This window comes from Nicotiana tabacum, chromosome 21 (genome assembly GCF_000715075.1).
Source record: "Nicotiana tabacum cultivar K326 chromosome 21, ASM71507v2, whole genome shotgun sequence".
NCBI classification, from domain to species: Eukaryota; Viridiplantae; Streptophyta; class Magnoliopsida; order Solanales; family Solanaceae; genus Nicotiana; species Nicotiana tabacum.
In genome coordinates this window covers 82,234,953-82,247,208 of record NC_134100.1, presented here as the reverse complement: position 1 = coordinate 82,247,208, position 12,256 = coordinate 82,234,953, and the positions used below count along the sequence as shown (strand labels likewise).

Below are 12,256 nucleotides of genomic sequence, written 5' to 3'. Positions count from 1 at the left end.
CCTAGGGTTTAAGGATTCAGAATATTTTAGAAGGCTAAAAGTTTCTTTCTGAAAAATAAAAGAAGAAAAGGCCACAATATAACCAGAATGGACTCTGCCTAGGTACATAGGGCTTGGGCTTATAAGCTCTTTAGTCAACAACATAAAAGACGCCTAGTTTTGATTAAAAAAAACAAATGGAAAAATAAAATTACAGCAATACTTTTAAATAAATAAAAGTATATTTTTTGTATATCATATATATATATATATATATATATATATATATATATATATATAACAACAACAACATCAACCCAGTAAAAAAAATCTCACTAATGGGGTCTGGAAAGGGTAGTGTGTACGCAGACCTTACCCCTACCCCAAAGGAGTAGAGAGGCTATTTCCGAAAGACCCTAGGCTCAAGAAAACAAAAAGACAAAAGGACAAAAGGAGACAATATTAGTATCACCACAACAATCATAGAAAAAATAGGAACACCATGAAATGCAGAAGAAAGATGCAAAGCAAAAGCGATAGCTAGTAAATAGGACATGCACTGAAAAGCGAAGTAGTAAAATACAATATTGTCACTAGCTATCTTAGACAAAAACCCTACCTGGCTAGTCCCACAATGGTACGAAGCAAGTCAAGACTCAACTACATCCTAACCTACAATTCTAATACTCGACCTCCACATCTTCTTATCAAGTGTCATGTCCTCGAAAATCTGAAGCCTCGCCATATTTTGTCTGATCATCTCTCCCCAATACTTCTTAGGCCGCCCTCTACCTCTTCTCGTGCCCTCCACAACCAACCGCTCACAACTCCGTACCGGAGCATCTGGGCTTCTCTTTTGAACATGTCCGAACCATCTAAGTCTCGCTTCTCGCATCTTGTCATCAATGGGAGTCACATGCACCTTCTCCCGAATAACATCATTCCTAGTCTTATCTATCCGAGTGTACCCGCACATCCACCTCAACATCCTCATTTCTGCTACTTTCATCTTCTGGATATGTGAGTTCTTAACGGGCCAACACTCAGCCCCATACAACATAGTCGGTCTAACCACCTCTTTATAGAACTTACCTTTGAGTATTGGTGGCACTCTCTTGTCACACAGGACCCCAGATGCTAACCTCCACTTCATCCATCCTACCCCAATACGGTGTGTGACATCCTCGTCGATCTCCCCTCCCCCTGGATAACCGAACCAAGGTACTTGAAGCTGCCTCTACTCGGGATGACCTGTGATTCAAGCCTCACATCCACGCCCACTTCCCCTGGCTCAGCGCTGAATTTACACTCCAGGTATTCCGTCTTCATCTTGCTCAGCTTGAAACCCTTAGACTCAAGAGCCTGTCTCCAAATATGAAGCATGAAATCTCCGTCAAATATTTGAAAAACTTTTATTATTGTTATATTTAACGGGATTTATGAAAGAATAAGGAGTAGTATTTTATTGACGCAATTACGTCATTCATAATGTCTCTTTAGTTGTTTCTTTTGTTTAAAGTTGATAATATAATACTTAGTTTGTATGAACATTACTAGTTGAATATATAGTACTAGCATGATTGATTTTTCTGTTGGGAGAACAAACAGAAATCTATTACTTTTCCTTGGCAGCATAATAAAAAAATATTTTTTCAAAATAAAAATATCCTTACAAAAAAATTCATATTTTCTAAAGTGTATTCGTTAAATTAACATATGTGCCGCTCAACTAGAAATACAATTGCATAAGACGTATAATTTTCCCAACCTAACCACCATTAACACATACTTAATAATTTATTTTAATATATTTAAATCATCATATAATGAGTAAGTAATTATATAAGATGTCTAATATTATTACTTACCTATATTAATATTGATTAAAAATTTAATGTGTTTTGTGATTTTTATATTTTAAGTAAATTAAATTGAAAAGCTTAATATTAGTCTTTCGTGGTAATAAATTTGAATCATTTTATCTATTTCGTTTAACTAAATCCTACTCATAGCATGTTAAGGAAAGGAAACGTGGGGCGAAAGCTAGAAAGGAAACAAAAGTTTTAAGAAACAAGAATTTTAGGAAACAAAATGTTCCCAAATCCTATTCCCTATCAAATTCGGTAAAACTTCATTTGTCCTATAAATACGATAGATACTATCATTACATTCCAACTTTCTAAAATTCCTTGTATTTTTTCTTAAAAACCTAACAAAACTTTAGAATTTTTTTCCCAAGAAATATGTCTCAAGATCACCAACGTCCCTACTTCGCTACTCGTACATTACCAAATGATGTTTTTCACTTGCAAAGAATGAACCAACAACAGCCTGATATTCCACATGATCAAACAAGTGTAATATCTTATAATGATACTAACATGTTTGAATGTTGGGAAATAACAATTTACTGTGATCCTGCTATGGATATAGATGATGGCGAGGAACGAGCTGGTTGTTTCATCTGCTGCTTTGAATTTCAGAATGGAGATACATTAGTCACACTTCCATGTGGAGATGTGTTTCATTTACATTGCTTCTATGAGCGGCTGAGGAGAAGGAGGAACGATTGTCCGTTTTGTAATGCTGAAGTTTTGCCCACACACGAAGAAATAGAAGAAGAAGAAGAGGAAGAGGAGTTCGAGGATGAAGAAATAGTAGTAGAAGAAGAAGAAGAAGAGAAGTTTGAGGTTGAAACAAGAACTTATTATGCTTCTGTAATGGATATAGATGATGAGGAGGAACAAGAAACATGTGCCATATGTTTATGTGAGTATCAAGATGAAGATACCATTGGCAAACTTCAATGTGGCCATGAGTTTCATGTTGGCTGCGTCAACAAGTGGCTGCAGCAAAAGAATGCATGTCCGTTTTGTAGAGCTCTAGTTTTGCCCACACATGACTGGTTACATTCTTAATCTTGGCTGTAACATTCTTTTTTGTAATTGTCATTGCAGTGACCTATAAATTTTTTAGTCTTTTCCTTGTTCTTTTTGGCCATGTAATGTGTTCATACATCTACTTATAACACAAATAGAGTTGCCGTGGGTACTGACACCATGTGAATATGTTTTATATCGGTGTTACATAAAGTAAAAACATTAATTTTGACTTGGTATTTTTCTCTTCTTGCAGTCTTACTCGGAATAAAGAAGATATTTAAACTATGGCAGTTCTGCAATTCGAATTTTGACCTTTAAACAATTAATTTGTTATGTTTAAAACATGTTCTTATTAGAGGCTTTTGGATGTCTTTTGTTTTAAGTGTACAATTAACTACGTATACCTAGGCGTGGTAGATGGTATCCGATAAATTGGCACATGTGTAAGGTTAAATTTGCAAAGTTATTCAACATTTGATGGTAATATAGAGATGATTTAAATATAATATACTTTTTATGTAAAAGAATCAAAATCCCACATTTTGATTAATTCAATATTAAATGTACTTAGTGAACTTTTATAAAGACAAAATCCTGTTTTACTTTGTGTGACACAATTTTTTATTAATCTATTCCAAAAAAAATGAAACATTTTTATAGTTTATTAATGAGAAGCCATATAAATATTATGATATGCTTAAAACTATAAGTTTTAAAAATCTTATAGTCTTATACATGTAACCGCCCAACCCGCTAATGATATTGTCCGCTCTGGACCTAGGCCCTCACGGGTTTAAAACGCGTCAGGGCCTAGGCCCAAAGCGGACAATATCACTAGCGGACTGAGCTGTTTTGTGTCAGTTTTGCCAATGGTGGGTTAGAGTTCAACTGAGTTTAGGCAAATCCCGGACTTTAGACATAGTCTCACATCGGCAAAACACAAGAGGGATGTTGGGTATATAAGTTAACAAGCCTAAGACCCTAGTGACTCATTTTAAACTCGTGAAGGTCTATGCCCGGAACGGACAATATCACTAGCAGATCATTAATTTTTAAAGTTTTTCTATCTTTCTTAAATTTCAACAGAGTCAAACCAGGGGCGGCCCGAACCAATTTCATGGCCTAAAGCCAAACTTTATGAGGGACCTTACCTTTTTTATTAATAAAAAATATTTTATTTTTATTTGAAGTCTATTTTTCTAACTTTTTTTAGATGCAAAGTTATTATTAGTTTTTTATAATCAATTTCTCTAATAAGTCTTTCTCAATTGACAATATAGCTAATTCATTTAATATCTTTGAGACATTGTTGATCTTAGGTAAGGTTTTATCAATTTTAATTTTGAAACACTTTTTTCTGCTGAAGCAACGGTAATAGGAGTTATTAACATTATTCTATAAGTAATATGGACATTTGAAAAATAATCAAACCTTTTTATTTGATTGAGTATATCAATTAAATTGTTATCTTCTAATTGTATTATTTTCCTTAATATTTTTGATTCGGAAAATAAATCTAAACTATTAATATCGGGTTGATTATTATGATTTAACGAGCATTCAAGATGGAAGCAATATTTTTTTAAATTTCCATCAACTAGTGATCTCAGTTTTTACCGCTAAATAGAAAATCAAAAATATTTTCACATGCCTCTAATTGTTCAAATCTATTTTAAAATAAAAAAATAACCTTGTCTACTACTCTCTCTGGTCCATAATAAGTGATTTTTTTGACTTTTATTTTGGTCCAAAATAAGTGTCCTTTTATATAATCGAGAGGGAATTAACTTTATTTTTCTAAAATTTGCCCTTATTTACATATCTCAATGTGTCAAGTTAACAACATATAAATTTTAATTAAGGATAATTCAGTCAAAATATATTTTTGTTCTAGGAGTGAGTATTTTCTTAAGGGGCACATCAAAAGTTAAAAAATTATTTATTATGGACCAGAGGGAGTATGTATAAAAAGTAATCAACTCTAAAGGACACTCCGAGAGATTTTGAGATTTCACTATTAACATTCTCCTCAAATTGTTTCTTCCTATATATTACACATTTCTTATAAAATTCGGGTATGCAATTTCCTTGGCAGAAATCAAAACAATTGCAAATCCTATCTCTTTATTTGTTAAATAAAGAAATCAAACTTTTTCATAACTTTATTTAAAAAAAAATGGGCATCCTCCAATCGGAGCCTAAAGCAGCTGCATCCCCTAGTCAAACTATGACAAGCAAAACTTAAAAAGAGAGGAGTAATAATTAAGGTCTAATATTTGAAACGGGAATACCATGATTAGCTAATGGAATGAAAAACTCAGCAACAATTTTGGGGAGTGAAATTTTAATGTGGGGCAGGAAAATGATAGATGAATCTTCTCAGTTATATATGAAGATGACTTAAGCGTCAACGCGTAGCTGGCCTTGACTTTCATTACCTCATTGAATTACAGGGCATTTATCTTCATATACATTCACACTCTTCTTAACATATTGTCATATTGATATTTTTGCCTCAATAAACTCAGTCTGAATCAAAGTCTTCCCAAATTTGTCACTTCAGGTTAGTAGCTATATATACAATATATCTCAGTATATTTTCATTCCTGCTGAAAGTTGCATATCTTTTATGTTAATAATCACTTTCTAATTTTTCACAAAAGAAGATAAGGAGCCCCTCTACCTTCCAACTGACTTCAAGAATACTCATACTAAAGTAAGTGGTTAGTGGGGTTTGGACATAAGAATTATAAAATTTCAGAAAAAAATGAATGTATTTGAAAATTAGAGTTGTGTGAAAATTTTGAAAAATTATTTTTTGGAGTTTTTTCCGAAAAAATTTGAAATTAACTTTAAGTGAAATTTGATTCCAAACACTATTGCCAAACACGGATTCCAAAAAAAGTGAAAATTTTCCGAGAAAAAGGTGATTTTATTTTTATGGCCAAATGAAATTCACTCTTACCTCAAATACAGTCCATCTTATGAATGTTAAGTTGATGGGTACTTGCTGTTTGTCAACATGAATATCTGCTACTTTTGCTGTGACCAAAGGCGGATCCAGGTTTTAACTTGATGGCTTGATCTTTATGGTTTTACCATTGAACCCATTGCGCTTATAGAGTTATGAATCTTTTACATATATGTCTATGTTCTGTATTATAATTAGTGGGTTCGGTTGAACATCTAACTTGTTACCTACATCCGTCACTGGCTGTGGTAAATTCTGAATTGACGTTGGATAGTGAGTAAAATTAGTTCTTGAGGAAACAACCAGGAAAGGCGAAAGACTTTGGCTATTATATACACTGATGGTGTGAAGAATGTTTATACCATTTGTGTAGTTATACTAGTTCCAATAGGTTGCCTGCTCCCATTTCTTTTTCTGCATTACCCAACTATACTCAGTATAGAGAGTTACCTCTGCAATTGACTTTTAAGTAACTTTTATTTTCATTTTCAGTGGATAGAAATTAAACTTAACAGGAAATGTTAAACTTGGCAGTCAATTTGATGGTTTTAGCATAGACGGTTACTTATCTGGTTTGCAGCTTAAACCTTATAAGTTGTGATTTTAGAGTGTCAGAGTCTCACATTAGTTGAGGATTTAAGTTGTATTATCTTTATATATTCTTGAACTATTCTAACCCCATGAGCTAGCTTTTGGGGCTGAGGATTGTTCAAGACCGTATAGAGAGAATACAAATCATACCCTCAACCAATGTGGGGCCTTGTTCTCCGATGGTTTTAGAACCAGACCCGTCGCTGATGTTGGGTTATCCATTATTAGACTTCAATGTTATGTTATCCACATTTCAAATATGTAAATGTGGGCGTGCTGGGAAAGGGTTTTGGGGGGAAGGTGGGAGAGCTAGACAGGGCAGAGCATGCGAGATATGGGTTCAGCCAAACTTAGTAGATTTCGTCCAAACCTTGTATTTGTCTTAGGAAATTCATTAACTATGTACAAATTATTAGTTTAGAACCTGATAACTTAAAACAAACTACAATCCCCAACCCATAAACTTCAAATCCTAGCTCTGCCTCTGGTGCTAGAGTCGGACTTTAGTTGAGGGTATGAGCCCTAGTCTCTTGGTCCTTAACATTCTTAACTTCACAATATAGCTTTAGGCTTGGGTTAGGTTCAATGTCTTTTTCTTAGCAGTCCACTTACATGAGCCACCTCATAGTTGGTTTTGTTTCTCTTTATCTTTGCCTTCTGTTGTTTTGCAGACATACCGGCCATGGAAATTGTTGGTGCAGTGTTAAGCATGATGCAATGTTTTTGTGGAGAGACCTGCTTGCATCAATCCGTTTCCGAAAAATGTACATATCTGAGAAAACCTCATGCATTAGCAAATAACCTTGATAAAAAGATGGAATTGCTTAAAGCTCGGGAGGAGGATGTTAAGAGGAAGTTGCAAGTGGAAAAAGTATGGCGCGGAATGGAGCCAAAGGCTGAGGTAAATATGTGGCTTACTAATGTAGGAAAGATCAAAAGTGCTGTAACTCGCTTGCAAGAAGAAATTACTAAAAACAAGCGATGTTTAAACGGATGTTGTCCAAATTATATGTCTCGATTAAAGGTAGGGAAACACTTTGATAAGAAAATTAAAGAAGTCGACAGGCTCTTGGCGCAGAGCATATATCCAGATGCTTCATTGGTTGATATGATGCCTCAGAGAGGAAAGATATTACCAGAAACTTCATTAGTGGGAGAAACTGCTCAAAGAAGTTTGGAATTAGTATGGAAGTATTTGAATGATGGACACACTGGGATAATTGGTATTTATGGAATGGGGGGAGTGGGTAAGACATCCATACTGGTAGCAATCAATAATCGACTTTTGAGAGAGAGCGCAGTTTTTGATAATGTCATTTGGGTCACGGCATCCAAGGATTCAAATGTCCAAAAGTTACAAAAGGATATTGCTAGAGCTGTAGGTTTATCTTTCGATGATGAAGACGATGAAATGGAAAGAGCAGCTCAATTACTTGAAGCATTGATGCGAAGAAGAAGATTTCTTTTAATTATAGATGATTTATGGGAAGCATTTTCTTTGGAGGTCGTAGGAATTCCATCCCCGGGTTATGGACATGACTGCAAGTTGATAATAACTACTAGATCTATGATGGTTTGTCGTGGCATGGAAACAATGAGAGACGTCGAAGTTAGTGTTCTTTCTAAGGAAGAAGCATGGGACCTCTTTAAACAAAAGGTCGGTGATGAGGTGCTAGCATCTCCAAGATTACAAGCTGTTTCCAAGGATGTCGCGATGGAGTGTGGAGGTCTTCCACTAGCTCTTGTAACAGTTGGTCGGGCTTTAAGAAGAGAAAATGATACGAGGCAATGGGAAAACGCATTAAGCCAGCTGAAAAATGCAATGGGAAGAATAGAAGGAATGGAGAATCGAGTCTTCACACGTCTGAGATTTAGCTATGAAAGACTGAAGGACAATGTGACTCGGTCATGTTTTCTTTATTGTGCATTGTACCCAGAGGATCATCATATTGAGACTGAAGAATTGATTAAATACTGGATATGGGAAGGCATGTTGGATAATCTCGGGTATGGAGAATCCAAGATGCTGCAGGGAAAGATGATATTAGACGAACTGAAAAACGCATGCCTATTAGAGATTGGCTGTCAAGAAGGTAGTTTGAATGAATATGTCAAAATGCATGACCTCATTAGGGATATGGCAATAGCTGTTACAAGAGTGAATCCACTGTTTATGATCCGAGCAGGAAGTGGAATTCGTGTTCCACCAGTTGAGAACGAATGGCTCGTAGGCCTTGAAAGAATCTCGTTAATGAGAAATGATTTGGGCTCTTTGAGTTTTGAACCGAGATGTCCTCAGCTAACTACATTGCTTTTGCAGTATAATTCATTGTCCAAGGGCATACTTCCTTCTTTCTTTAACCATCTAGGAAGTCTCAAAGTTCTGGACTTATCTTACACAGGCATCACTAGGTTGCCCGATTCACTTTCTAATCTGGAAAACCTCCACGCTCTGCTACTACGCAGTTGTTGGAACTTGCGTTCCGTTCCAACAATGGAAAGGCTCAAGGAGCTGAGGATTTTGGATCTCTCTTCTACATCAATCGAGTGTACGCCACAGGGAATGGAAATGTTACTCAATCTGAAGCATCTGGATCTCTCCTATACTACTGTTGATGGATTTAATATTCGACTTTTAGGAACATACAGGTTTTTGGAAGACCTCTTAACTATTGGTTTATGGCAACCTCTAATGTTCGGTTTGGATTTTGTTAATGTTGTGGCAAGCTGCACCAGCTTGGCAAACCTTGAAGCCAATTTCAGCACCTTGCACGACTTCAATCGTTATGTCTTGTCGGGTCACTGGAGCACGCTTGAGAGTTTCAAATTTTGCATAGGCTATCCGCAGTCCTCTAAATTACCTGGGAAAAATAGTGTAGGGTTCTTCGGGATTCACATCGTTGAAAGGGAAGCCCCTTCTTGGTTGCCAACGATACTTGAGTTGGCCGTTCATGAATGCTCTGGCATCACTCACTTACCAATGTTTATTATGAACGCCTCTTCCCACCTAAAACATTGCAAAATAAAGTATTGTGACGAGATGGAATGGATTATAACTTCAGAGTGGGGCACATTTCCCGATTTAGAGTTGCTAGAGATCGAGGGTCTGAGCAGACTGCAAAATATATGCAAGGGGATTCCACCAGCGGGCACTCTTTCAACACTTAAAGTGTTGAATGTTATTGCTTGTGATAATCTCACGAGTCTGCTGCCACTTGAGTTAGTGCGGCAACTCAACAACCTTGAAGAGATTGAATTGCGAAGTTGTCCAATGCTGGAGGAGATAGTTACAGAAGCAGAAAGTGAAGAGGTCATTCAAGAGAACGACAGTGAATTGGTCCTCCCAAGTTTGCAAAAATTGAGATTAGTTTCTATACCAAGACTGAGAAGCATATGCAGAGGCCCGATGATTTGTGATTCCTTAACAACTATTGAAGTCATAGATTGCCCGGAGCTGGAAATAATTCCCTTCTTTCTAGAAATAAGGCAGCAATTAGTTGACTCTCTCAAACAGATAAAAGGAAGCAGAAGGTGGTGGTGGACATTAGAGCAGAACCACCCTATTGCCATGTCTCTCCTTGCTCCACTCTTTAAACCTGAATCTGCTCCTAATGAAGGCATTAGGGTTGATTCCAACACCATAAACAGTTATGGTGGCAGCTCGGGGAGTTCTTCTTTTGGGCCGCGATAATATTCTTACTGTAAGTAATAAGCTTGTGCTCTCTTAAAGACTTTCTCTTAGGGATTCTGAAATGTTATTTAATCAGCATTGACTTGAAGTCAAAAGTTTTTAATTTTGTGAATCATGTTTCTTATTCAACACTATAAGAGAATGGATATAGTGCGTTGAGTGAGTAGGCCAAATATCTGAAAAATGGTTTATGCATAATGGCTATTTCTGGCAGGAACTGAAGAAACACAAAAAATGAATTGTAATGGAAAGACTTATGCCTTATTTTCTTTGCAGTTTTATCCCGACTTATTTCCTACTACGCTATAATGGTCTTGAGTTTGGGACTTCGATAAAAGCTGACTTTTTTCTTTCTCACAATTATGCATTTCTTTCTTCTATTTTATTAATAAAGAACAGTGCTTTTGCCTATATCATATCGAACTTTATCGCCTTGTTTAACATTTTGGTTGTTTTGGAGTCGTCGTCTTCATTTGCATTTGGTATGAAAATGAAGAGGGGATTATTAGGTGAGTTTTTTTCTTATTAACTGACACAGAAACCCAAGATTTCAAGAAGTGACTTTCCATTATTTTGGCTGCATGCACAGTATATACTGATGAATCAGTTCAAATTAGCAGAGATTATTTTCATGCATCTTTCAATTATCATTTCAGGAGAAAAATCAGTAAAATACCCTTTCTCTTAGTCCAGATCTTGCCAGTGTCTCAACATGGTTCTGGACACGATCAGCTCAAAGTTTGGCTCCAGCAGAGTGCAATCTATCTCGGCTGAGTCCTCCTCACCATGCAACAGGGCTAGAGAGGAAAGTGTTAAATATAGTAGGCGTGAGAGGAAAATGTTAAATATAGTAGGCGTGAGAGGAAAATGTTAAATATAGTAGGCGTGAGAGAGTGAGGCTCTGCCTATAAAAGGAGAGCTTCGGCTCTCATCTCTACACACCAACAAAGAGAGAAAGAAAGAGTGAGGCATCACATACAGGGTATAAGAGAAAGAAAGAGTGAGGCATCACAGACAGGGTATAAGAAAATAGTCTGTGAGAAAAATAGAGAGTGAACGATATTGTAGTGAGGTGGGAATATCAAAAGAATGTTATTTCTTTTGAGTGTTGCAGTGGTCTTTGAAGTATTTTACTCAGACCTACAAAGTGTAAAATTCCTTGCTATAGTGATATCAGTTTCTCGTCTCGGGGCCGTAGTTTTTTCCCTTATTCAAAAGGGTTTTCCACGTAAAAATCTTGGTGTCGTTGTCACTCTTTTATTCTTATTAATTACCGTATCTCGATGCTACGTTATTATTCCACTTTTATTACCGTGAATATTATTTCTGTAGGGGGTTTATTCCCAATAATCCAGGAGCGCGGAGCCAATGAAATCCATAAAGTTCCTAATTTAGAAGACGCGATGTAGTAGAATTCCTAATTTGAACCCATAAAGTTCAAATCCTGGATCCGCCTCTGACGTGGTCGGGTTGACCCTATCCTGCGCACTGGATGCCCCTGAAGTTGGGGCAGTAATAGCCCAGCTCCCGCCTGATGGTGCCCAGAGCTTTCCCGTTTGGGCGATCAGCAGCAGCATACAGATAAAAGGATACTGTTTTCATTTGCACTGTTAATGTGAATGTGCTGATCATTTGTTAAAGTCAAGGCCATTTTCAAGTGGCAAAATTTGTACTGACATTGAATCAGGTAAATATCTAGCTCCAACTTCTTTAGCGAGAGCTTGTTTGTCGCATGATTCAAATATGTAGACTTTGCAACATAGCAACAATTGTACTTGTCCTTGCACAGTCGAAAGACGAAGATTCTAACATATATTCAAGCTAATGTTGAGTTTTATGGCTTTTTTACATGCCATGCCTTTTTCCATAATAACATGCAAAATAGCAGGCCTATTTATAGTTTTAACTTCTAAACTTTCTTCAATTTGCTGTCACTTTAAATGATAATCTCGTTCGATATATTTCTTTTATGTCTAATTTATCGTCATCAAAGTTCTTTTTGTTAGATTCCGCATGATGCCTTGTTAGTTCGATCCCAATACAAGTACTAAACTTCACGATGCTTTTGTTAATATAGAAGCGATAAATGTATAAGAGAGAAGCACAGATCTATTAATTTATTCAAAAGCTTATTAGTAGTGA

At 36.2% G+C, this 12,256-nt stretch overlaps 1 protein-coding gene across 4 annotated transcripts; it reads left to right on the top strand.

The window, feature by feature from the left end:
• The first annotated feature begins 5,132 nt into the window (after positions 1-5,132).
• LOC107766160 (disease resistance protein RPS2-like) lies at positions 5,133-11,962 on the top strand. Of its 4 annotated transcripts, none has more exons than XM_016584913.2 (3): positions 5,136-5,424; positions 7,095-10,124; positions 11,447-11,962. In XM_016584913.2, exon 2 carries the CDS (start codon positions 7,106-7,108, stop codon positions 10,112-10,114), a length of 3,009 nt encoding a protein of 1,002 aa, XP_016440399.1. In that variant the 5' UTR covers positions 5,136-5,424; positions 7,095-7,105; the 3' UTR covers positions 10,115-10,124; positions 11,447-11,962. The 4 variants fall into 4 exon arrangements, with proteins under 4 accessions (XP_016440392.1, XP_016440399.1, XP_016440404.1 ...); XM_016584918.2 differs by lacking the exon at positions 11,447-11,962 and adding an exon at positions 10,771-11,349; XM_016584906.2 differs by lacking the exon at positions 11,447-11,962 and having other exon boundaries at positions 5,133-5,424; positions 7,095-11,349.
• The last annotated feature ends 294 nt before the right edge of the window (positions 11,963-12,256 follow it).